Source organism: Betta splendens, chromosome 15, assembly GCF_900634795.4.
Source record: "Betta splendens chromosome 15, fBetSpl5.4, whole genome shotgun sequence".
In the NCBI taxonomy this organism is placed as follows: domain Eukaryota; kingdom Metazoa; phylum Chordata; class Actinopteri; order Anabantiformes; family Osphronemidae; genus Betta; species Betta splendens.
In genome coordinates, this window is record NC_040895.2 from 14166959 (window position 1) to 14193394 (window position 26436).

Genomic DNA, 26436 nt, shown 5'->3' on the forward strand with positions numbered 1-26436 from the left:
CAGGATCAGAGGTTTACAGACTGAAGGACAGCTCCTCTAACCAGGCCACCCGTCTCCGTCTCAGCGTGAGAGGCTGACTGACTGAGGGAGTGAAGCATTAAGGCGCCTAATGACTAACGCTAACGTTGTGTGTTTTTCGCCTTCAGTTCGAGACCTGGACGACCGCCCAAGAGACTGCAGAGTGTGACAGAGGGCGGGACTCACCACATGCTGTCCCACAGTGGTCTGATGCACGCTGGGATCATGCCTCCTGCAGGTGACCACCCAGGCCTCGCCACACACCAGCAACGCATGTACACGTGTGTGCACGTTTTCTGCAAAAGCAATATTACACAAGCTCGTCAACAGTCAGCTCGCAGAGTCCAGTGTGTTTCGACCAGTTCTCTGTTATATTCTGATGCCAAAAGAATTAATTTGATGTGATACTTGATGTAATACACAATAATAATAATAATAGTCATTTTTTGTAATTCAAACTTATTCTTGTTTGTGTTGTTTAAGAATAATCCTATTGATCAATAGAACTCTGCATATAAAACCATACCAATGCAACAGTAACATAGATATCAGTGTAACAAATCACAATTTAAATGAGCTGAACAAGATAAAAAGTTAAGGTAGAATAAAACAGTAAATATTGATTTTTACACCTTTAATTAAGCCTTTAATAAGAAGATGTATCATTTTGTCAGTAAGTCTTGGTAAAAACACAACAGTGCTCTGAATCTTAAACACAAAAGCAAATAAAGATTTAGTGTATTCTGTATCACAGGACTCTCTGAAGCTCCTTCGTTCACACGTTTTTCCTGCCTAATCCGTTTTATATTGTGAATTTGTGACACATTGTCGCTTCGGCCCTGAGAGTAGCTTCTAGCACACAATCTGTCCACCAGCTGCCTTGTCCCGTCAGTGGAAGGAAAGGACAGGTTCCTTCTGCACAACAGAATTTTTTTTTTTAAATTTTTCTTTGCTTTACTTTTCTGAAGATCAATGACACGTCATCATCAGCAGCGTGAGGAGGCGGAGCTCTGGGAGGCGATCTGTGTGTTGATTAATAAAATTAGCATACACAACGCTGACACACGGGAAAAAAGCTCATAACAGCAGCCTGTGTCCTTTTTTGAATTATTAGGTTCAAAAGTCCCCAGTCCTCCCTAAGTTGGACCTGTGATACTCATGTTTGTTAATGTGTCACACAGGGAGAGGAGAAGCTTTCACTTATCTAAGGACTTTATGTACCGTTCATACTACTAACCTAGTGCTCATTAAACACATTTATCAGACAGGTCGTGTCTGGAGGGTTCAAAGAGGTGTCAGGACGTCTGTAGAGAGTGTTAGGAGGTTATCTTCCACAGAGGAACTGTGATAATAAAAGGAGAAGCTGAAGCATTTCTGAGAAATACTATATTTGAATCAAATCCGGAAATCTATTCTTCTTAAATATAAGTCCATTTACATTCCACATATACACAGAAAGGTTTATGATCTTTAATCAGGGGCCGTAATTTCCACATGAAGTCAGAATCTGTGTTTTATACTTTCCTATACTTTGACTTTGTAGGTGCAGTCTTTGTTAACTGGCTGCTAAAGGCCACAGTGCTGCTTGTTCTTGTCACAAACAGTTGTGTGCTTGAGTTCCTATTGTGTTGTGTTTGTGCGTGCGTGCTTGTGTAGCGCATAGAAAGGGAGAAAAGTAATTGCTGGCACCTCGCCGCTCTCAAAGTTGCCCTTGGCTTTGTGCTCTTCACTGCAACCTGATCTTTTCATTCCCCACCTCAAAAGAAGCCATTTTCTATTAGCCTCCGCTTCCTCTCGCTGTTCAAAGGTGCTCCAGAGTGCGTGTGTGCGCGCGCGGGCGCGCGCGTGTGTGTTTGTGTCTGTGTGTTGTGTACGTCTGAGCGTTCAAGAGCATCTTTCACAGTGGGAAAAGAGTCTTTTTTCCACCAAAGGAGAGGGCACGGCGGCAATGTCAGCGCTACTGATTAGAACTGGCCACATGAGAGGGGAGAAAGAGACCGAGAGAGGGAGGACATTTGAGCGTAAAAGGCAGGAGAAATCTTTGATGTGATCCTCCTTAGTCTCTTTTCTCTCGCCCTCGCTCCCTCACACACACACACACTCAACACGGTGGCTTATGTCCCGCTGTGATGCTGACATTTGAAAAGGTAAAGTAAGGAGAGGGGACGGGAGGAGAGGGGAGGAGGCAGGAGAGGAGCAGATGAGGAGGAGACGGCCCATTGGTTGTGGTTGTGTCTCAGACCCCCCAAAATAAAGAAACTGTGGCTCAGTTTGTTGCAAATGTTTAGACGTGTCCAACATCAGGAAATGAGGACTTAGGGTTTGTTTGCACTTCCTTCGCTGGTGTTTGCACAGTTGCACGGTTTGTCCGACTTTAATAATTCACCCTGTTTGTCCGCATTAGAGCCAGAGACATTTAATTTCACGTGGCGCAAGTTGGAGTTTTTGAAGGTTGCTCTGTGGGTCAGACGGGCTTCTGAGGTTCAGCACCACAAATTGAAATGTGGCTCGCCCTCCCTGCCACATTTTGTCACTCTCCATTACGTATTAGCCACAAGTGCAGCACCTTCATTAAAACGGACCTCCTCCTCGTCTAATGCTTCTAATTTGTACCGATTAAAAAAGCTCGCTCTGCTAGAAAGGTGCCGCCGCTGACGGTGGCCCTGTGCGCTGTGCTGTGGGATGTGATGGCCCTGTGTGGGAGAGATGAATGTCTTGGCTTGTTCCTATCACTGCTGATTCCCTGGCAGACTAAATGGCCGGTGCAGCGGTGCAGTAAGAATGAATGACTGGCCTCTGTCTTCCCATGACAACTTCCTGCCTACCCACCGCTCTAATCCTCCACCGGGGCCATTGATCTGACTCTTATTGATTCTTTCTCCTTCTTTGCTTCTTTTTTCTTCTTCTTCCTCTATATACCTGTCACTCTTTCTCTCTCTTTCTCTCTTTCTTAGATCTGTCTGCACTGGCCAAAAAGATCAAGCTGGAGGCGATGGCCGGTTACCACAGCAACCAACAACACGGCAGGCCAAATGGGGAGAACGGCGACCACAACCCTGGCCTGGGTGAGTCTTATCCCACAGACACACACACACACACACACACACACACACACACACACACACACACACACACACACACACACACACACACACACACACACACACACACACACACACACGTGCCGGTGAATTGTTGCACATTCGTTGTTCCGTGGCACCGAGTCAATACGTCTTGAGCAGCTGTGTTTGTGTGCAGCTGCTGGATCAAGCTGATTAAAACCAGGATGTGACATCACCTCCTCTGTCTGTGCATTTCCTCCGAGAGACAGTGAATGAGAAAGTAGAGGCTGGAAATAAACACCGGTTTAGGTGATCCAGACCATATGGCGACGTTTTTTCAGATATTTCAAACTAACATCTTTGTAATTTGCCTTTTTTCTGAGTATTTCTTTCAGCTAGGATTTGTTTGCATATTTGCTGGATTTTGTGGTATTCAGGAACGACATGAATAACACAGTTAGCGATCTGTGCTGTGGCCTCAAAATGTGACCGGCTAATCATTAGCATGCATTAGTCATCACATCAAAAGCGCATAAAACCCAGAGCAGCTCTGTTAGTCATGACATTGTCCTGTCATATCGGGTAACGTTAGGTCAGGTTTTACAGGAAGAAGCGCTGAGTCAGCAGTTTGTCCTCCTTTACAGTTAACTGTTCACTTTGTCCCTCGGCGTCACCCTGTTTCAGCTGAACTGAATCCCATTACGGCCGCGTGTTACTCCAAAGTGTCTCGGCTTCAGCGAGGGGGAGCAGCCGGGTCGGAGCGGAGCACGGGCGACGAGCGCGAGTGCACGGGGATGATGGAGAGATGAATAAGATGAGAGGCTGGAGCCAAATCAATAGTCTTCTCCTCTAATTCACTATCCTGAATGCAAACGACAAAACGCTGGACAATCGATGGCGGAACGGAGGCACGCACGCATGCTTACACACACACACACACACACACACCAATTGGACACGCTCCTCCTCCGCTATCGACAGGTTAAAGCGACATCAGTGTGTTTAGACAGATGACGGAGCTTATGGAGGCCTGTGTGGAATACACAATCAGCGTATTCCACACAGGCCACACACACTTAACATGTGAGGGATGATATTGTATTTGTGTTTTTGGAAGACGCTGCGGCAGATACAAAACACGCTCCAAGCTCGTTTTTAATGCGCGTGTAGTAAATGTCTCCGCACACACGTGTCCGTGAATATTCCCAGCCTCAAACAGTGTTTACCATGCACGACTGGCAGCATCTGCACACAGTTTGGTGGCATGGTTACCACCAGCTATTATAAACCTGTAAAGCTTAATCACTGTTAATGATAGAGTCAAGTGGAAAGACACACACACACACACACTCACAGGCGGACATAAACACATAGGCAATGTGTTTTTTCCATAGCGCCACCCACGGCCTTATGGGAAGCACAGGCCCCTACCACGGTTTTAACCACTACAAAGGCAATCTCAGATTACACAAGCGCACACACTCACAAATGCTGAGTGTGACACCTTATGGGCCGGGGAAGAGCGGGGAGCAGCCATTTCTGCATTTAACAAGATCTTCTGGGAAATTTACAGTAACTGTTTGTTTACAGTAATGGTTTGTTTGGACAAACATAAGAGAGGCACTTTGATTTTTGATGTTTTTTAATGAAACATAAGAGAGAGTGATGGGAGGGTAGAGCAAGGGAGGGGGGGGGGCAGATTTACAAAGCGAGAGAGAGAATGAGAGCGAAAATGAAATTACAGCGAGAAGCGGGACGGAGCGGGAGGAGGGGGAGGGGGGGGGGGGGGGGAGGGGGTCCGCGTGTGACAAAAGTGGAGCGCTGGTTTGTAACTGAGGCTTAATATTTGGAGTTGGCTGCTAGTTGATTGTCGGAGCATCTGGTTATTTAGCTCCATTCAGACAGATCTTTTGTTTGGATTGGTTTCTGCTCAGGGCAAGTGAGAGACTAATCTGCCAAATGCACAAAGCACTGCACATATGTCCAGCGAGGCCGGCTCACGGAGTCAACGCCTAGTTCTTTATTTGTGAGTTTGGCTGTGCTTCGCCGTTCTGTCCTCCTCTTTTTCTCGTTCTTTCCTTCCCTCGCTTTATTTGTTCTGTTTCATCTCTCCTCTTTGGATAGCCTTTTTTTGTTTCCGTGCACTTGTTCTATTATTTGTGACAATTGCGCAGAATAGAGTCCAAGATTTTCCCCTTTGTGTTTATAATTACCCAGCGTGCATTGCTGGCCCAGCACCAGGACTGCCATCAGCTTCTTTTGTTCCACTTCCTCCCTGTGTTTCTTTTGTTTTTGTTTTTCCTTTTATTAAATGATAAATATTTATGTCATTTTCTCCCTCCCTCCCCCTCAATAGGATTGTTTGTTTCATGAATAGAGGGACCGCAACAACCCACTAGGGTGCTGTTGAGAGGAAGGATTTTCTTTAAAGATAGTGGATGCTTGTCTTAAAGAGAGGAGCGCGAACAACAGATTGTCCAAGATAATAAGAGTTCGCTTTGAGCCACTGAAAACGAGTTGGATTATTGTCAAGAACACCGGGGGATCGACAGAGAAGTTGCAGAGTGTCTGAGTTTGTGATTTCGGCAGGTGAACAGCGTTTAAGAGGATCTTCATGCCGTCGTTTTACATCTTCAGCCCTTTTGTGCGGCGCGGAGAGCGGAGCGAGTGTCTCCGTTTTCCTCCGCTCTCAACCCGCGCCTGTGTTTTTTCACGCTCAGCATCTCTTGACACACGTTTTTGAGTCATGCCTCAGAAGCAGCGCAGTCATCCACACAACATTGACATCAGATAGGAATGACATCGATATCCTGTTTCTCAGCTGCCGTCAGTGAACCAGACGCGTGCACCCGAGGCCTTGGAGACGGCAGCACAAATAAAGTGGGAGCGAGAGGAGGCCTGTTTCATGTCGAGCATCGATGGCCTTTAAACAGGAATGTTGATCTGACCTCTGACTCGTGTCTCCACTCCGCTGAGCGTCTCCGTTTCGTTCTGTCCTCCCCGCAGTTCTGGACCAGTTGCCCTTCATGATGATGTCACATCCTCTGATACCTGCCAGCCTGGCGCCGGCCTCCGTTTCCATGGCGATGGGCCAGATGAACCGCCTGAGCACGCTGGCCAGCCTCGCCAACGTGGCCCAGCTCCACGCCGCCAGCCCCCCCGCCAGGGCCCCCGCCTCTGTCATTAAGGTGAACTCGGGTGTGCGCCGGCCAGTCGTTGTCCGACTCCGTGTGACGCGCGGGAAGCCGGAGCGAAGTCGGGGCTTAACGCGGAAGCGCTGCTTCGCGACGGGATGGAGAGCACCGTTTCTCCACTTGCGTTTAACAGCCAAAGGCGTATTTCCGCCCGCGTAAATTCCAAGATGAATTAATCTTTTGAACTTTGTGTTTCTCTCTCCATGGTTGTGGCTAAAAAAAGGGCTAATTGTCTGTTGGTGAATATCCAAATTCTGGATCACTCCCAGAATGTAATCAGTCCTTCCTTGGCTTACGGCCAGGCTCGTTTCTATTTATACATTTTTAAGATATACAGACACAAACTGTGACCTTCTCGGACGAGTTGGTCACTTTGTTTAAACACCGTCTCAGTGCTTTCACTCTTAGGACTAATTAATGGAGATTCGGAGCGACTTCACTTTGCCAAAATCTCCAAAATGTAGGCGTGAATCGTCGCTAAGTATTATATCACATCGTGTCCTCATTGGTAGCAGGAAGCACGCGTCCGGTCATAATTTTAACGATGGAGACCATTGTTTTTCAAACACTGGCTTGGGGGCGCAGTGTAACACCAGAGAAAGCCGTATTATGTGTCCAGGCCGTTCCAGGTTTGCAAGATTAGAATTCCCTGTGTGTGTGAAAAACTTTTACACTGTTCACTTTTCAGTGGCCACAGTCACTTTTACTTTTAGTAACATTAAATAAACAGGGATGCTGGACAATAAATATATGGGGGAAGCTGTAGAATAATCAGTATAATAATAAAAAATTAATCTTCTTTTCCTTTTTGCGTAGGAACGGGTCCACGACAGCCCCTCACCTTCACCGTCGCTGGAGGAGGCGCCGCCGTCCTCCAACCACAGCAGCAGCGTGTCAAGTTCCCCGTCTCACCCGGAAAACACACGTTCGTGCCGCACTTGAAGTGTTCTCGCAAACGTCGAGGATGTTCTCGCTGCAGCAGCCCCAGGGAGGGTTTTACTGTCCTATTTATTTTCCAGACCCAGCTCATGACGGCCTGTCGAGTCACAGTGTGCTGGGACATTCCCCGGCTGTGGGACAGGGGGCTCGAGAAACAGATGTGGCCTCGGTGGAATTCAGCAAGGAGAACAAGAGGAGCCTCTCTGACAGAGGTGAGATGAACCCTAATCTGGCTTTCACAAAGTCAGTCTGACTTCAAAGGTGACTCAAGGCTGTTTTCAGAGAATTCCTGGTTTGAGTCATTACTCATTTAATGATTATTAATTAGTAATGATTGTTTCTCAGGAAAATCAATCGCCTTTGAACAAAGTCTGTCAATAGAGCACAACAGGCATTTAGTTTCCATCCAGTCCATCTATCTATGTCATCATTTGTAGTCTCTAGGTTTAAACCCTTGCAATGGCTCATTCAACACTGTTTATTTACAAGATAATGGATTTCGACAGTTTAACACAAGGAAACATCTCAGTAACAGGTCGATGAGGCCTCGCTGGCTCTCCGCTGCCTCTTCCCCGCGCCGCCGGTGGCCCTCCTGGCTTCCCGCGGCGAGCAAAGACAAATAATTCCGCAAAACAGGACTCCATTAGGCCAGGAAGCGGTGCTGCATTAGCGAGCCATTTGCCGGGCCGCGGCCTAACGAGCCGGGCGGCCTCCCGCGCTCTCAGCTGGACCTCATCTGCATAACGACCACCTCCCTGTCGTTAGGGCTCGCGTTGCCACGGCGCTGCAACGTCAGTTGTTTGGTTCTCTCTGTCAGGGAGGTTTGCATTAGCTTAATGAGGACTGCTCAAGGACAAACAGTCAGCAGAAATCTACAGCCAGGGAGAGAGAGTGGGCGAGCGAGGGAGAGTTTGTATGTGTGTGTGTGTGTGTGTGCACGCGCCTGTGTAAATGTATTCTAATACCGAATCACATTATTCAGTAATCAAATCTAAAAATCACAAAGGCCTCCCAGGTAAGGTTTCAGATGCTGTCAGGTGTCTGCGAACGCACTGACAAAGCAGCGATGGCACCAACAGCCTGAATGCCACGCGTCACACGTCACATTTATCAATTTTCAATTGATTTCCCTGCATGCAAATGAAACGCATGTACATTTGCTGGATTGCAGGCTTTTGTATTTGACCTGGAGCGTCGCAGGACAGGTTTATCGTGGATTGAGCGGCGTTTCAAAGAGCACTCCAGCCCGCTGTCATTCTGTCAATCCATTGTATGATAATCTCTGAGTGCGTGTGTGTGTGTGTGTGTGTGTGTGTGTGTGTGTGTGTGTCGGTTTTGGCTGTGTGTGCTGTTTCAGTGGTCTTTGAACAACGTATCCATGCAGCAAAGATCAGAGGCCATCCCTGACACCTCACTCCCATTAACCAAACATCAGCAGAATTTTATTCTCCCTCTGTCTCCCTCCCTCCCCCCCTCCCTCCCTCCTGCTCTCTTCCGCTGACTGGCAGTCTTCACGTGGTGAAGTTCATTAGCCCTGGGGACGGTGGGAGAGGAATAAGAGAGGGGAGAACGCGAGATGAAGTTGGGGAGAAAAGAGAAAAACAGACAGTGACCTTGGTTAGGGAGATGGGTAAATGATCAAACGAGCTAGCAGCCGTGTGCGTGTGTGTGTGTGTGTGTGTGTTTATGCCAAACGTGCGTGCAAGTGAGGTAAAGTAGGCGTAAAACAGTAACTCAATAAAGGATCAGTCACATCCAAGGAGCCTGGGGAGCCCACGCTGCTGACTATGCACTTCAGCAGCTACGAATGTATGCATGTGTGTGTGTGTGTGTGTGTGTGTGTGTGTGTGTGTGTGTGTGTGTGTGTGTGTGTGTGTCTGTATGCAAGCCACAGGAGTGTAGTTGGATGCCCTCCGCTGAGCTCGCCAGCACCTGCTAATTACCTTTCTCTACAGAGCAATGCTTTTAGCAAGAAAGAGGGAGATGGGGGGGGGGGGGGGGGGGGGGGCTTCTCATCTGTGAAACACCTTGAATGTGACAGTTGCCAAGACGTGAGGCCGAGGCGAAGTAGGGGAGGTGGGTGGATTTGGAGCAGAAGATGCTGTGGTCAGCTAAGTGGAGAAAACACTGTCATTTGTCACAGACAGAGAAAATTGCCAGATATCACGGCGCACGTTCGCACCCGTCCGTGCTCCAGCGGTCGCCGGACTCCCAGGACGTCTCCGTCCTCAGCGGCTCGGATGACAGCGTAGACGCACAAAGTGAGCAACTGCTCAACTTGGGGAAGAAAAAAAAAGGCAAAAAAAAATAAAATAAAAGAAGTGGCTAATCTTCATCTCCCTGGACGCCGCGCACAGGGGACATGGAGTTCTCAGGTTTACAAACAGATGGTCATCCATAATGCAGCTTCTTCGTTGTTTTATGGGAGACGTCAAGCTGTGATGCATTATCAATAGGCAGAGTGCCATCTAATAAAGGGTAACCACATTCTCCAAAGCCCCGACCAGGACGTCTGTATGTGTACACACATTTGCACACAGTATAATTAGTGTAAACATCTATTTGCTGGTGGGATTAATATGTTTGCAAGAAATTAATAGAGTGTATTACTAAGCTATGAATTATACACATTTGCATTCAACCTTGAGCGCACGGTGTTGCCGCATCTGCGATGATCTGTGTGGGCATTTTAGAGAAGTACAACTTGATCCTCGACACTGAACGTAAGTAAGTCAGTGAGCACGGCCACCTACCGTCGCACTCACCAAAGGCAACGAGTGCAATACAAGACGGATGGAATGTGGTCAAATACTAGGCCACACAATAAGAATAAAAATAGAAAATAAATAATAGAATCATAATTAATATTCACAATAAATTGTCAAAACCATTTAGTAAATATATGAACTCATAAAGGAGGAACATGGATAAAGACATGATGAAGGTTAAAAAATCTCTTCATTTAATCCCTAAACATACCTTCAGAGCTGAAGTGGATCAAGTCAAACATGAGCTTTTGTACCGTATCGTATTACCCTTATTAACTAGACATCAAAATATCTCTCTTCCCCCCAGATAACAGCACCTTGGCCTCTCAGACAACCAGGGAGAGCTGTGATAGACAAGTCTACCAGAAACCCCCGTCAAGCAGGGAGGCCTGTGAAAGAGTATCTTACCCTGCGGGACAGAAGCTCCCAGCAGGTCTCCACCACACTCCCTTCATCTTCCCGGAAGGCTTGTCCTCCATAGAGACCCTCCTCACTAACATCCAGGTGAGGCTCTGGCGGGGCTTTATTATTATTATCCTCTGAGATGAATAGGAAGGGAGAAGAGCCACTCTTTGGGATTTCCTGAAATGGTAAATAGCAGATGAGGCAGACATTTAGGATCTGTGGTAATTGGGATGGGCTTGTGCTGACCTGCTTTTCACATTTTAGATGTCTTTGTTATAAAGGAGTCGTGTTGAAGGCACTTTAACCAGTTGGATCTTTCAAAGAAAAACATTTTTTAACTACGTGTGTGATGGCGTGTTTATTGTCGGTAGGCAGGTCAATGTCTGAATAATTGTGTCAGGTAAAAATGTTTCTATTTTTACTCACCAGGCCCACACACGTTTTAAATTATTTTATCCCGCAAACTGCCTCAGTCAAAGTGTCATTAAACACCAGATGATTTAGCGCGGATTAGCTTGAAACGTCCGCAGCCGACGCGTTCCTGGCGGCAGGTTCAACCCTCGCTCGGTGCGTAACCTGTTGATATGCGCCTGTGTGTCTCCAAGCAGGGTCTGCTGAGGGTTGCCATAGAGAACGCGCGGGCGCAGGAGAAACAGGACCAGCTGGAGAGGACGGAGCTGAAGATGGAGCTCGTCCGGGAGAGGGAGCTGCGGGAGACTTTGGAGAGACAACTGAGCATGGAGCATAAAAACAGAGGTAGAGCCCGTCTCCAGGCTCCTAAGACATGATTGAACTAAATAGAAATAAACAAACATGATAACTTACATTGAGGATTCTGTTGTGCTGCTTATTACAATTCATCTAATCCACTTCTGAGCTGACGGGATGTCCACTGAGTTGAAAATCCGATAAGGAAGTGAGGACACCTACTGTATATGACCCCTTAAAGCGCCGGCAGAGGTGAATTAGACGGAGGGAGGCTGGCACTGTAATACAAAATAAATCAAGTTTGGCATGTTCACAAAATGTGTCACACCCAGCACGCTGAATGCGAAAGCCAATCAGGGGCGTTTTCCTTGATGAGGTCACCACAGAAGACGCAGACGTTGTGGTGAAGGTGACACTCAGTTTTGCCACAGGCTAGAAATAAAGTCGAGTTTCTGAAACTAATATGACGGCGCATTTACTGGACAATGTGTGCGATTCTAACATTTCTGTGGCCTCTCCCGCTTGGTTCAGTTCTGATCCAGAAGCGTCTAAAAAAGGAGAAGAGGAGTAAGAGGAGGCTACAGGAAGCGCTGGAGGAGGAGGTCAAGCTTCGCGATCAGGCCGAGCACAGCCTGCTTCACACTGGTAACCAGCACACAGACCAGCAAACACATCACCAATGCTGCCACATAGGCCTGGCTGTTCATTAGCCTCTAATTGAGTGTCTTTTATCAATTAATGACCGAACCGCAGGCCATCAATCATCAGCAGCCCTTCCTCACAGCGAAGCCGTGACCCCGGACGCAGACGGGAGCAAGCACGACGACAACAGGCCGGACACCAAGGCGACGGTACACGGTACGGCTTCGTCCCCACGCTCGTGCTCCGAGTGGTGAGAATGTCACAGTCATGCAGGGAAAAAAACACGCTGTCGGTGCCGAAACCTCCCGTCACCCGATGACAACGCCGACGAAATGAAGACAAGCAGTCGGACTGTCGTGTTATTTTATAATGGCATCACATGCTCTGTTACCTACAGACTAAATAAAGGGAGGCTGTTCTCTATAGAACCAGTGACACTTTGAGTTTTAGTCTACTTTTTATAAGGAAGCATAAATTATTTGGGTAGAACTCCATGTATTTGTCTTCCTGTTTGTCTGTGGGAATAATTCATTTTTTTTAACAAAAGTAACAAAAATGTTACTTCAGGGTTGAAATTGTGAAAATTAACAGCGACGTTCCTGGTGCTGAGGATTTGTTCAGCTCCCGTCAGCTGAGGCAGGACAGCAGATTTCATTATTTCACCCACTCATTACTGCTGATGCTCAACTGACCAGTCTCCTGGAAGGGTTTTCAAAGATTTCACAGGGAGTCGGGCTTCTGAGAAATTGAACAAAATCAAATGAAGCGTGAGACAGTTCACTGGGGCTACGCTTTTAATGGGGACGGGCATTTTATATATTTATTTTGCCAACGTTATTGTCTGCACACCGATAGATTCGTGAGAAAAACCCACACGTAAGATCTTAAACAGGCAGAGGAGGAGTCGGCCGCGATCTCTCGCCGGGCCCCGTCAGACGAGCGCGTGGATCCGGTCCACCTCTGCTCCGCGCGGCGCCAGGACCGCCGCGCCAGACAGCGCTTGTTCAAAAGCAATTTTTAATTGAATGTCAGTGAAGCAAGAAGAGAACTGGCCACTAATTAACAGCTGTCTTAATTGTCCTCATGACGAGTTTGTTTGGACATCATTTGCATAATTAACACCCAGTAATAAATCATTTAAAGGGGAATTGTCTGTCAGACAGCAGGGCAGGATGTGCTTCCTTTGTGCCAGGAAGTTTTATCGCCAAAAACAGGGATCAGGGGCCGAAAAACATTTTCAACTGAGACTTATTAATGATCTTTTATTAATGGACTGGTCAAGGCTGCACAGGACCTCTGCAGAATTTAGTATTAGTGCAGCATTTTCTTCATCGCTCTACTGCCCCTGAATAATCAAATTACAACTTTTGTATTTTTTATTCATCTGGATTTCTAATGTGCATTTCAGAGGGCAGAGTGTTCCTGCAGACCAGCGGGCTGTACTGAAGACAGAGTGGAGGGATGAATGCGTGGATGGATGAATGGGTGAATGGACGGATGAAAGGGTGGGTGCGAGGAGAGCGACGGAGAACCCTCACGTTCGAGAAATACAATCAACAGGCATGTTCAGTTACGGTGGCGTCTGAGATCCACACCTCAGCCTCAGAAGGACCCCCCCCCCCTCGTTTCCACTGTTGTTTAATTTATTGCATTTATCACCGAAGCTCAGCCCCGCTGGGAGCAGGACCGAAGTCCGATGATGTGTTTTGACTGTGTTTCTTTCAATCAAGGTTTTTAGATTCTAGACGACGACCATAGTTGTTTTTTGTCAGTGCTGTTTTTCAGGACAAAGGTGATGAATATAACTTGTAACAGAGTTGTGTACATATATATAGTCATCATTTTTGTTATTGCTATCAAACACATAATGGCATGTTGTACAGTCAGTAAATGACTTGTATTGTGTATGTTATGCGGTAGTGCAGTTTGAAAATACAAACAATACAAACACTTTTTACGAACTTGTGTTCCTACTTTGTCCTTTCTTTGCGTGATTCCCTTCATAGTTTCTAATGGAGTTTCTTAGAAGTTTGAGCGTTTGTTTTGAGTGTGTGTGTGTATTGGGAGAAGTGGTTCATGTGCTTTTTTATTTATCCATACATAACGTGAGGGAACGGACCGACAGGTGGTGAGCAGCATCACGTGGAAGCTACTTCCATTTAGTGCTGTTAAAGTGCTTGTTTCCCCCTCTGGACGGTGAAAGATGCCAGATTTTAAAAGCTGCTGAGAGCACATTTCTATAAAAATAACCAACATGTCTGCTGTATGAGAATGTACGATAATTAACTTTACCAAATATTAGCATTGCAGTAGATGGAACTATGTCTAATTATACTAATGACACGTTTTGGATAGTAATGTTATTTTACTCAGCATCATGGCTAAAGGTCGAGTAAAAGCAAGGAGCATGTGGCTGTAAATGTGAAACTGTCTGTGAGCGCTCCCAACTAGAACAGAGAGTACGGAGGTGAATTAATAATAAACTGTGTGAGGGGTCAGTGATCTGTGATGCTGTTGAACATATCTGAAGCAGATAATTTCCCCAGGGGGAGACGGTGGATGCTCAGGGTGCTCACCGGTAAGCATTATTAAGTTACAGGAAGTGTTAAATAACATTTCACATTGTCCTCCGCTGATTTGCTGCGCCAGAACAATCATTGGACATATTTTGCTACAGCGCCTGCTTTAAATGTGCAGCGTGCCATTTCCTGGACACAGGCAGATAAGCTGCGATGCAGGCCTTAAACAATACCTGCTCTTCCCGAACGCCGAGTGGATGACAAGAGGATAGAAATGAGTCACACGCATGAATGTGTGAGTGAGTCATCAGCTTTTCAGATGACCACCTCGGAGAATGCCTCGACTGAAAACGGGTTTGTGACTCCATTCAGCGGCGCTCGACCCGTTCACGCTCGCATGCGTCTCACACACACACACACACACACACACACACACACACACACACACACACACACACACACACACACACGCATGCGCACGCTCCACGAGTAGCATTGTCCTGCCGAGAGATGTGTAATGGAAAAGATAAATGGAGGATGGAGCTAAGGTGACAGGAGCGGGCGTGTGCGTGTGTGGGTGTGTTTGTGCCTGCGTGTGTGTACTGCACAACAGACCAGCAAACCATCTGCTCATCTCCTCTTAATGAACAAAGCAAACAGCAGGAGTCAAGGCTGTCTCCAAACCTGGAGTCTTTTTATTGGTAAGCACACACAAACGCACACACGTACACAGACACACATCCCCGCGCTGTTTAATCTGATTATCTTTGATTGAGAACAGGGGCAAAGCAACCTTTTTAGACCTCACTCCTACATCAGTGACAGAGAAGGTCTGAAACACAATTAGCAAGCTGTTCCCGAGCTCTGCTTTGCAGTCACATCTGACCACAGGCAGCCAAATAAACCTAATGGGCGGGAACTAACCAATGGGATCTAACACACTACTGCATCTGTGGATGATGGGGAAGCGCAACACTATTAGACAGCTGTTCACCATATCTCTGCAACTGCATTTGGACAGAACAGAACCGTTGGATCGGCCGACGCTGAAACAATCACAGCCAGGCATGAAGGTACAGTATACACCCTGTTTGACGTGAATAAAACTGGCAGGCTCGTAATGTAAGACAAAGCGGGACCTCTGTAAAGGAAGTCTGCTTCTTGACAAGAGATGACACCACGTGCAGGGAGCCAGAAGACCATACGAAAAAGTCATTAATCTGGACTATGTGCAGCCACATCCTGCTCAGGTTCCCAAGGATTATTAACACTCACAGCTCTATTAGAAAGCTCAGTTCCTACAAAATAAACTTCACACATATTTAATTCACATTATATAACACATTACATAATGATGCCTATATATGACTTAAGTTAATTGCCTGTGTGATGTACACATCAGCAGCAAAAAGGCATCGTTTTTAAGGTGGTTCATCCGAATCTAACATCTTCTCTGCTGAATAAATTCCAGATACAAATGTGCCGCTGAGATTACATCGCTGGTTCCCAACCTGAGGTACAGACTCCTTGGTGGCCACCAGCAGGCTTGCACCTCTGGACTGATGATCAGGAAAACATTTTTCTTGTTGATCACATGTTTAATCATTTTTATTTTGTTTGCTGTTGTTTTTTGTAGCAGTGGTGTCTGGCTAAATAATTTTCCTGAAGAACTGTGTAACTGCTATTATTCTGCTTTTTTTCTTTTTATCAAATAACCACTCAATATGTGCACTTACTTATTACCAGTTTTCATCTTTAAGAGGTTTTCCCTCCATTATAATATTGAATTTTGTATTTTTTATTATAATTGTCACTTAGTGTTGCAGTGTCAGTGTTGTTTCAGTGGGGCTAATTTTCATCATCGATAGGCAGTACCATTCATTCTTCAAAATTACCTATGCCCACTGCGGGACTATTAAAGGTTTTCTTATCTTATCTTATCTTACTTAAAATGTCATAATTTATTTGATTAGGTGTGATTTCTATAGTTATTCTTGAATCTTAATACTTAATAGTAACTATGTGATCCTCCTTTTGTACTAAAATCAAAAGTAGCTTTGTTAAATTACAGATAAATATAGTTTATTGCATTATTAATTTGGGCATGTTGTCTTCTCCTCAGCATGGAACGACAGCGCCCCCACGAGGCCAGATGTTTGTAATGAAACCAACCAAACGGCGAACCAAGTCTTTTTGGTCGCGTCGGGCTTCTGTAGGAGTTGCTCTTTGACCCCCGTCTCTTCTGCTCGTACTATGGATCCTCAATTCAACTTTGTTTCCATGCGTTAGTCTTAGTCTTTGTGTTGGATTCCGTAACTTATACACACACACCATGTTTACCACCACTGGTTCTCGGGGCCTTTGTAAGTATTGCCAAACCGCTGATAAATCACAATCGCGCCATTCCCCCTGCGTCTCCTGTCAATTTAACGGCAGCGGCTAATTAGCTAAGCTATTTGACGTTAGCATTACACTGTCATTCATTTTCCGTGGGCCGTGTCTCAGCCATATCCGTGATTAGTTCATTATCCACCCGCGCTTAGCTTTTCTGTTCAGTCGGTTGGCTTGTCTTTTAGTTACGTCATACTCTTACCAAGGTGAATATCCGTCTAAAAACGGAATCAATTAGGTTATGAGCATATGTGTTTGACCTATGCCAATAACAAATAACCGCCTTCAACTGAACATTTAGCAAAACTGTTGTCTAGTAACACTAAGCCTGTGCCTGTCTGTCTGTCTTTCTTTCTTTCTTTCTTTCTTTCTTTTTTTCTTTCTTTACATCAAAGTGGGGTCCATGATCATTTTTTTTCTACCAAAGTGAGGTTCTATGGCCCTTGAGGCCCTTTTTGAGGGTCAAGATGTGATTTTGAGGTTTGGTTCAGATTAGAGCAAGGGTTGTCTGTCTTTAGTTGTGATGGTTAGAGCAAGGGGCTAGGGAAGGCATTATGTCAATAGTGGGGCCCCACTTTTATATCTCCGCAAGGATGTGTGCGTGACTGAGAGAGGGAGAGAGAGAGAGACTGTACAGTATACACTAGATCATTGATTATTATGGATGTTTATCTAAACATTTCCTGCAGGTGTATCTAGTGTGTGTGTGTGTGTGTGTGTGTGTGTGTGTGTGTGTGTGAGACGTAGCATTAATGTTTTTTTGCCTGATATTTGTATGAAATCTACTCAAACATCATAAAATATGCTGTTGTTCTTCACAGACAAGGCTCCTCTGTCCAAAGGCCTTCTGTTGGTGCTCAATGGGATGACTCTGATGCTCACCCTGCTGCCACAATATCAGGGGCTGTTTGTTTACAACCTCCACACCATCACACAGCATCACCAGGTAGGTTTCCTGTGTCTGACACTCATCTGTTATGTAAACCTGGTCTGTTTATATCATATGCTTGTATACTTGTGCTTTCTCTCCTGCTTTAGCTTTGGAGGTTATTGTGTGGAAGGCTGGTGTGTCTAGATGTGAAGGACTGCTTTTGTAGCAGCCTGCTTATTTACAACTTCCGAATCTTTGAGAGGCGATTTGGAACCAGGAAGTTTGCTGTGAGTACAACATTGCTCATAAATGAATGTGTGCACGAACTTGCACATAATACAAATAGGTTAAATCTACTTATATTCTTAAACTATGTTGTTGAATTTGCAAATTAATTCCTTTAACATTTTGAATTAGACACATTAAGTTGTGTCAGTTCATAAACAAAACGTGTTCATATTTACCTCTTTGCCCAAGTGTCTAACGCCATCTACTCTTGTTGATGTTCTAACCATTATATTTGCCACTGTTTTTAATTTCAGTCCTTCTTGTTGGGCACATGGTGTCTGTCTGCGCTCATAGACTTTCTGCTAGCTCAATCTTTCCAGTTTCTGTTCGATTATGAAGTCGAGGAACTCCCTGCTGGACTGTGAGTAGCTTGGTCACTTAAGTATCTGCTTAAGAAAATAGTTGTTGCATCACTCTTTTTTTGTTTATTATCAAATAGCAATGATCTATTCTAATAATCAGGTTTAAAATGTTTCTTCATTTCATTCACATCCCTGTGTTTTGTTCTTTTTTTCTTACAGGCTCGCTCCAGTCTTCTCTCTGTTTGTGCCTTTCTACTTATCAATTCCCAGGATGCCAGTCACTCAGGTTCTGGGTCACATTCACATCACAAACAAGACTCTTGTCTACATAGTTGGCTTGCAGGTAAGCATAAATTCTGGTTGTGTTATGTATGTATATAAGTCTTTAGCATTTTTACTGCAGCTTTTTCTTTCCTCTGCTCAGTTTTTTTCTTCTTTTTTCCCCCAGTTGCTGACTTCCAGCCCATTTATGTGGCTTCTTTCATTTAGTGGTCTGGTAAGAAATTTAAGTATTCTGTTTGTTTATTCATTTTCATATCAGTACTCTTATATAATTATTAATTATTTAATGTCGCATTTTGTTAGGCGTTTATGTGAGGGTGGTGGGTCTTTTATGGGTTCAAAATGTTGATGCTTGATCCAAACTGTGATTTTGGAGTCTTGATTCATCTAATTCATCTTGGCCACTAATTGCAAAAATAATAATAAATAAATAGTAAATAAAATAATAATTCACTTTACTAGAGATGTTAATGCATCTGGATACTTTATGATCTTGCTGACTTGCTCCCTCAGCACTACACATGCATTACCTGGTATTAATTTGATTTATGCATAGAAAGCCTGCGGTTTCTATGTTTATTTATACGATTGTGCCTTTCAGATCTCAGGTGGACTGTACCACTCCAATGCTCTCCGATTACAGAAGCTCCTCTTTGTACCCATGTGGGTGTCTCGTGTTGGCCGGTATATTCTGGAGCCGCTCTTTTCAAGTGAGTTCAGGCGTTAGTAAATACAGACCCAAATCCTGTGTCAACTCTTTGCTCTACAGCCGGTGCGTGACATGCAGTTATTGTCGGTCTCTTCGACAAGAAGAAAAATTGCCTACGGACATTTTAGGAATTTGAATTGTGCAGTGTTGCAGAATATATTATAGGAATATTTAAATGTTAAATAATAAATGACTGACATGAGCATTTTCACTTGATTGCCTACAAAACTTACCTGAAAGGATGTTTACATTTAATATCCAGTCTTAACTCTTCCTCTCCACGCTCTAAAATAGCCAGTGTTACATTGCATGCTACAGTTTTCAGGCCTTTGAAGTAGGTTTTAAACTATCCTTTTGTCCTCTTAAATACCTTATTGTCACCTTGGCCAACAAGGTTCGCAACCAACCAGCGAGACACCAGTGGGTATGGGTGCCACTCTGGACATCCAGAGGCAACAAAGGATGGACCTTCTTGACCAACAGCTGCTGCTGGCTCAGTACAACGATGCCAGAAGGAATGCCAGACACCAGCCACAGGTAGATAGAGGGATTCACACCATGGCTTCAGTACAGACTTTTTCACAAACACATCAGTACATGTGTTACACTCTACATTTCAACAAGTACTTGTGCCTCTGTCTATGTTCAGGCTGGGTTGTTACAGTGGACTAGGTTGTTCCCCTCGCTCAGACACAGAGGACAAAATCGCCCACAAATGCAGCCTCGCCCTCAGGGTCAGACACACCCACACACACAGTCACCGCTTCTGGACAACTCTCCAGTTGCAGAGGAGCAGGTGAGCCTTCATGTATGTGTATCTGTGTATGCTGGAAGTGGCCCTTGCACATCATACTATATCCAAGGCATCCTTTTAAAATATACCTAGGTGATCATTTATGCACTTGTGTCTCTAAAGTTAAGTTTTTTTTTTCCCGCAGGTTGCACTTCTGGTGGAAATGGGTTTTTCTAGGATTGATGCCCTTGAGGCCCTCAGAGCTTCTAACAATGATATCAACATGGCAACCAACTTCCTGTTGCAACATTGACAGAGGAGATCAAAACGGGTGAAAAGGACAGAGAGAAGGCGGAGCAGCCAAAAGAGAGGAGGCGAGCAGCAAAGCAGAGGGAAAATGGGGAAAGAATTTGTACAGATAATCCAAAGGTTGTCATTGCTTTTTGAAGCAGTCTGGGGCTGACTTGACTCGACCTGAAGTGAGCCCAATCAAAGTCTGATTAATGAAGAAGTGTGAAGCACAAAGTGAGAGACATTTGCGTCATAGCTTTCTGTTGGTTGTCGTGGTGTGAAACAGCAGCCTTTGCTCAAGGCGAATGAGACAGACCTTGAGAATCCAAGGGAATGAAAATATATACAGAAATATAAACCGAAGCCAAATAAGGCCAGTACAACCTAAAAGCACCAGTCTTCAGTCCAGTGAGGAGAATATGAAGTAGGAGGTTTTTTCCACACAAACGTATAGCTATGCGAGAAACTGTTGTTTGATAGTTATAGTTTTGTGACACACTGTGACCTACTGCCATTCTACTTCTACAGTGGCTGCTTCCAAGACGCCAATTCGTCTGGTTTGAGATAATACATGAGGTGTCATATTATATAAATACATTACTTATTTTCAAAATGCTGATCAAAGAACCTTAGGTTCTCAATCCCACATTGAATAAACTGGAGTAAGCAGGAATGCAGCTTTAAGCGGTTATGATTAGTTATGACTCAAGTGTCTGAACCACATCACTACTTTAACATTATTGTGGTAGACTTTAATTGTTGTCATGGTTAGGAGGTTTTAACAAGGCAGCAGACAAGAGTCACTGGTTGTTTTTTCCTATTTGTAACTCTGCCATTACAGTACTGGTGACAGACGGGTCTCTTTGGACCCCAACGGGCTGTATCAGGGTCTGTGAGACGGCTGATTGTTAAACGCAGACATGGTTGCACACACACAGATGCACAGTAGACCTTGTGACTGTTTTATGCTCTCACATGCATAAGAACTCACCTTTAAGGATTTATTTATAATATGTCGGTATTTTTTCTTCGGACATGTCTGAACCATTGCGGGTCTTAAGTCTGGTGATATTTATTATGCAATATACAAAGCAAGTACCTGGTGTGTATATATAAGTGCAAACATTTTTTGCAAGCAAGGTAAAATTGCAGCCACTCCGTATTGATGTCAATGACAGATGCTAGTTTTATATTTAATAATATTAACATATGACCACTGAGGTGAGTCTGTCATTTGTGAATATGTATTTCTGAGATGGAGATGTGTGGTTGTGAGGAAGTTGTTGCATGAACAACTTAATGTTGGCGTGTAATAAATTCTATTTGATCTGTAGAATAATTTAACTTCCTGATTAATTATCTGTTTACCACAGAGTGGATTCATTGTGACAGGCGTTTATTTAAGTAATCTAGTGTTTAACCCCTTTGTTAAATGACAAGCATGTAGATATTAATGGGATTCAGAATTTCGACTTGACCAGTGTCCAACTACACTCTACCACCTCTACAGCAATTTCCATTGTTTCACCGTCTGACCTGCTGATTGGTTAGATGTATTTAAAAACAGACAATATCTGTCAGAAACAAGTCTAAACGAAGCAGGACATTCCTGTGTGGAAAATTTATAATATTGACAAGATGATGGGTATAAGAAATCTAATTCCAGAGCTAAACCGTGATGGAGGTTATAGGAAAAAACCTTATTTGCTCACTAGATGGAGGCACTGAGACATTGAGAGGTGGTGTTGTCATTGCCACTCAGTTCTCAGCCACACCCACTCGCTCTGATTACTCCAGTGATTCCAGACAGCTCCAGCAGACGGTCCAGCTCCAGGGCGGACGAACCCAGAGAAATATGCCCATCTATTGGATTTCAGAAGCAATACTTTGCCAATTATAATCATAATTCTAAGCAGCTCTCACGTCAGGCCTCGGACATACAGGGAAAATGTTATTTTATTTAAATGGGGTTCACGGTGACGCAGTTCTGTTTCTTCCTAGCTGATATTGGACCCAGTCGAGCGGCGCCACTTTTAATGGCTGCTCAATTGAAACGCAGCTTAAATCAGAGTGATTAATATCTGCGTCCTTGTGTTTCACTGTCTTTAATTAAAGACAGTGATTAAAGACAAAAGCTGAACTGAAAACCGTCCTCAGGGAGATTCGGCAGTGAAGCACCCACTTATGTGCAACATTAATAATTGCTCTTTGTATTCGTTTTATGTCAAAATTAGGGTCAGTTATGTATCATGATCTGTTCTGACTTCGCAGTGGAGCTTGTATTCACGTATCCCTGTGTTATATCGGCATCAGGATCATGATGTACGCACTCTGGTAGAGAACCCAGTGGTGTTTACAGAACAGACGACTGTGGCCTTTAAGCAGCCACTTGTCTCAGGCTATTTGTCAAAGCACCCAGCATTTGTCACTGTGTGTGTTTGTGTATTTCTGCTGAATGTTTAATCATTTAAGATGAGGCTTTGTTTTTACTGTAAGCATTAAATAAAAAAGACACATTCTCATAAGATCAGAGCATTTAGTACAGTAGCTGTTTATTGCATGTGATGCTGTACCAGCAGCTGATAGTGGGAGCACCTGCTAGTGTATATACTAGCATTTCTGTTGTTTATTAGAGTAAAATCTTCAGCCATCAGAAGCAGGAGTCCAGTCCAGTGGCTCGTTTACGTCTCCGTCAGTAGCAGCATTTAATCATGGACGTAACATCGTCGTGTTTATCTTCGGCTGCGACTGAACTATTTGCTGACGCCGTGCTGCTGACATACATGCATCACCTCAAACAGCCAGAAGCCGACACCGTCCCCGCTCCGCTCCCTCGCCGGCTCCGTTGCCATGGCGAGTGCATGCCGTTTTGTGTGGTTGCCATGGCGACGGCGTATCGCAGCCCTCCTCCTGCTCCCCATCATGTTTGTGCATGTTCATTTGTATGCCTCTTGTTCGCTAATGCTTTAAAAAACACGCACGCTAGCAGCACGGGAGCGCCCTGAGGGACCGCCGTCTGCAGAAACACGTCCAGGTATTTCTGACGCCGTTTTTCGGCGGATGACAAAAATACCAGCGCGGTGGCTGCACGACCTCCTTACTGTGACTGTGCATGTTTGACAGGCACGATGTCAAACTTATGAAGATAACTCAGAACAACGAGCCCTTTTTCCTCCTCCCTGATGACCCCATAGCTGTGGCAGCCGCGGATGCCGAGTGCCTCCCACTGATATGGTAATAAAATCCAAGCCAGTGTGCGTTGAGATAATGACATCATTTGTTTGCTTGGGTGTTTCTAACAGTGTTTCCATGCGTGTTGTGTGTTCGTACGTGACCTGCGTGCACATGCGTGTGCATGTGCCGGAGACCGCTGTGCGCTCTGCACACGTGGGAATGTTCGTCTGCCTCTCAGGGCAGGGAGCGAAGCAGCAAAGGCCACCGATGTTTTCCCGCAGTCATTTTAGAGGAACTTCACAGTTAATGGGGCACAACAATGTACCTGCCTCCAGGCCCTTCAGGGGTTTGGCATTTTACATTGTGTGCTGGCTCCTGTATGCCACTTGTGGTCTGTTTAGTCTGTGCTTGCCTCTGTTAAGTCAAAATGAGAGCAATGTTCTTTAATCATTAGGGCTTGGCTTTGTTTACTTAAGAGTATGTGGGTTTGTTCGACCTGTTTGTCGTCTTCCAGCTACGGTGGCAGGGATTTTCTTTCCTCCCTTCCTTCCTTTTGATGATACTGTACCTCTCGCTACAGTTGCACTTGGACCTGTCTGGAACAATTTAAATCCACAATCACACCGGATGCTCGTCTCGTCGTCAGTCAGCTGCAACTCCAGCATCTCCAGAATGGCACTTTCTGCTCCAAGTCTCTAATCAGCAGTTTCTGTGAGCGGAGCAGAGCGTCGTCTGTCATTGACCGCTAGCTCATGTCTGGCCTTGTGTCTACAGCATTAGCTGAGGGAGTAGCCCGACCTACTGAGATCAAAGAACATTTAGATGTAATGATAAATACATAATTACCGCCTCTGGGCTGAAGTGAAGAGGTTTGTCAGGTCTAAACAAACTATATGTAAGTTTAGTTAAACACATTTAAGATTTCTTGGCATTATTGTGTGAAATAAACAGTGAACGTGAAACAAAATCATATAAGGTTTGGGGTAAAAGATGTTAAGTTGTCACCAGTCCAAAAATGTGGATAATCTGAGTTAAAGTGGCCTCACCCCCCCTCTTCTCACCCTGCTCTGGATCTCTGATGCTTCACAGACACTCACAGTCAAATTTAAATATGCAGCAGGCTCGCGCTCCCTCCCTCTCCTTTATACCTTGCTCTTTCCTTGACCCTCTCGTCGCTGCCAGGAATCTCCCCGTGTCCCCTGACCTTTATAAGCTCCACTTCCTCTGTAACTTTACACACGCGCTATGGGGGGATCGCGTGTTTTGCGTGAGTGTGCGTTTATTTTTACGCACGTTCGTCTACCTGTTTCTATAAATGGGGCGAGGGCCGAGTCCTCGTAGAGGCTTCTGGTTGGGTTGAAGGTGCTAAGCCGATGAGAGCTTTCCCTTCCGTCGCTCCCCTGAGAGAACCGAGTGAGCAGATCCATTACATCCTGTCTGAAACCAACTTCTCCAAACATTTATGACATTGTCCTGAGCGTGGAAGCGCCCAGCTGTTGGTGCATTCATTATGGAGGCTTAGCGCTGACTCTGCAGTTGAACATGGGCTGGTTAGAGTTGAATCACATGTATGTTAATATTCAGCGTGTCTAATATTCTCACAAGTCAGCAGGTGCTGGAGTAAAGCTTAGTCAGTAGTTAGTATAAAATATTCATTCACTCATTCATTTAAATCTGGACCAAAGTGGCAGCTTCGCAACTCATATTCTAGCGTTTAATTATAAATAAATAACATACTGTCAGCTATTATACTGTTCTCTCCGCTGGTGACAACACACTCGTTCTTGTACCAGACTATTCTTGGTTCTTTTTCATGTTCATACACAAATGGTTGGACACTTTGATCACCTCACTGTTGAGACCTAGATACCGCGGAGTGTTCTTTTAGTCATGTTTAAACACAAAGAGACCCCCTCCTCTCCCTCGCCTTCCCTTTTTAGTCTGTGCTGATTCACAACGGTCTGCGAGCAGCCAGCTCTGGAAGCTTGTCTCCATGGAGACAAGGGTGGGAAGAAGAGTGATGATGTTGCTGGCAGAACAGCAGTTTCGAATCAGCCATGTGTTCCAGCGTGTGCTTGTGTGCATGTGTGGGTATACGGCAGACCAGCAGAGAGGGAGACGGGTTATCGTTTGCAAAAAAAATAAAGGTTGTCGTCGTCTAGTGCTGTAGGTGTTTAAGGCATGCAACAACTACACAGTCTCTGATATCTGCTTTGATGAGGGAGCAGCGTGGTAGCAGCGGCGGCAGCCATGTTTGGTGACGAGCACGTTCTCATCAGGCGACGCAGACAACGAAGGCTTGGCTCGCCTTCCAGTGTGGGACGAAGAGGTGGGCTCACTGGGGTTTTAAGGCGCAGATTAAACCCAGCCGAAAGCTGAAATGTTGGTTAAATAATAAGCTGCATGTTCTGATAACAGACGCTTAGCGGTTGCTCCACATACAATAAACTGATCATGTTTAAAAACCACCAGACAAGAGGAGGAGGGAACAAGGTCACTGGGCCACACCCATTCACTTCATCTGAGATGGAATCCTCCGACTAACTGAACACACCTGGTGCAGGTGATGGGAGGAACCAGCAGCAGCTCCCATTCTGCTGTGCTGTGGACCCTTTCGCCACAGTGAGCGCACGCAGAGCGCTTATCACAGCAAATGAAATCCTTCGCCTTCGGGCTGCTAAAGGAGGAAACAGCAGAATTCATTATGATGATATTAGCCAAGACAAGAGTGACTGACTGGAAGGTTAACAGACTTGGAGCATAATCAGATTTCTCAACCCACCACTTCAACATGAAAACGCTGTGATGTAGTAGCAGTAAGGCCTGTTTCTACTGGCTTCCAGACAGAGGTCTACACTGGAGTCATTATAAAGAATATAGATTATTCTTTAAAACATACATCCTTACATTCACGCTCACAGACGGTGTTTTTCCTCTCATCGTGTTGTTTTCACTCTCTCTGCCTGCTCAGGAAAAGCGGCTCTCTCATTGCAGCTCTCCGTCTTCTGGGAATGCCGTCCTGACAGTAATGGGCCATTCAAGCGCATAAATGTGATCACGCTGTTTCAAACATAGTTACGCGACGATATAATGGCAGGTAATGGCGCCGTGAATCACAGGAGTAACTCATCATCTAATTC

General features: G+C 45.2%; 2 protein-coding genes across 4 annotated transcripts in view; both read left to right on the forward strand.

Annotated features, from left to right (window-relative positions):
* dachc (dachshund c) overlaps positions 1 to 13697 on the forward strand; it is a 21302-nt gene extending 7605 nt beyond the window's left edge. The window contains exons 2-11 of one of the 2 annotated variants that reach the window (XM_029127253.3): positions 147 to 256; positions 2973 to 3083; positions 6087 to 6268; positions 7091 to 7199; positions 7294 to 7425; positions 10289 to 10485; positions 10992 to 11142; positions 11626 to 11739; positions 11848 to 11952; positions 13145 to 13697. In XM_029127253.3, the coding sequence (XP_028983086.1) occupies positions 147 to 256; positions 2973 to 3083; positions 6087 to 6268; positions 7091 to 7199; positions 7294 to 7425; positions 10289 to 10485; positions 10992 to 11142; positions 11626 to 11739; positions 11848 to 11952; positions 13145 to 13182 (1249 nt within the window). In that variant the 3' untranslated portion in view covers positions 13183 to 13697. The remainder of the gene's footprint in view (positions 1 to 146; positions 257 to 2972; positions 3084 to 6086; positions 6269 to 7090; positions 7200 to 7293; positions 7426 to 10288; positions 10486 to 10991; positions 11143 to 11625; positions 11740 to 11847; positions 11953 to 13144) is intronic. The other variant, XM_029127254.2, reaches the window with a different exon arrangement.
* A 1127-nt stretch (positions 13698 to 14824) lies between these two features.
* On the forward strand, positions 14825 to 21461 carry ubac2 (UBA domain containing 2). Of its 2 annotated transcripts, XM_029127520.3 has the most exons (12): positions 14825 to 15328; positions 15727 to 15771; positions 16378 to 16618; positions 17468 to 17592; positions 17685 to 17804; positions 18060 to 18166; positions 18327 to 18450; positions 18556 to 18603; positions 18991 to 19099; positions 19493 to 19635; positions 19748 to 19894; positions 20037 to 21461. In XM_029127520.3, the coding sequence occupies exons 3-12, from the start codon at positions 16588 to 16590 to the stop codon at positions 20142 to 20144; spliced, it is 1062 nt and encodes a 353-aa protein (XP_028983353.1). In that variant the 5' UTR covers positions 14825 to 15328; positions 15727 to 15771; positions 16378 to 16587; the 3' UTR covers positions 20145 to 21461. The 2 variants fall into 2 exon arrangements, with proteins under 2 accessions (XP_028983353.1, XP_028983351.1); XM_029127518.3 differs by having other exon boundaries at positions 15727 to 16618.
* The last annotated feature ends 4975 nt before the right edge of the window (positions 21462 to 26436 follow it).

Excerpts from the sequence above, each read along its gene's own strand:
- ubac2 (XM_029127518.3), top strand. The coding sequence starts at position 16,588 with ATGTTTACCACCACTGGTTCTCGGGGCCTTT. Across the intron at positions 16,619-17,467 it reads CACTGGTTCTCGGGGCCTTT|ACAAGGCTCCTCTGTCCAAA; the intron begins GTAAGTATTGCC and ends TGTTCTTCACAG. Across the intron at positions 18,167-18,326 it reads GAGGAACTCCCTGCTGGACT|GCTCGCTCCAGTCTTCTCTC; the intron begins GTGAGTAGCTTG and ends TTTTTCTTACAG.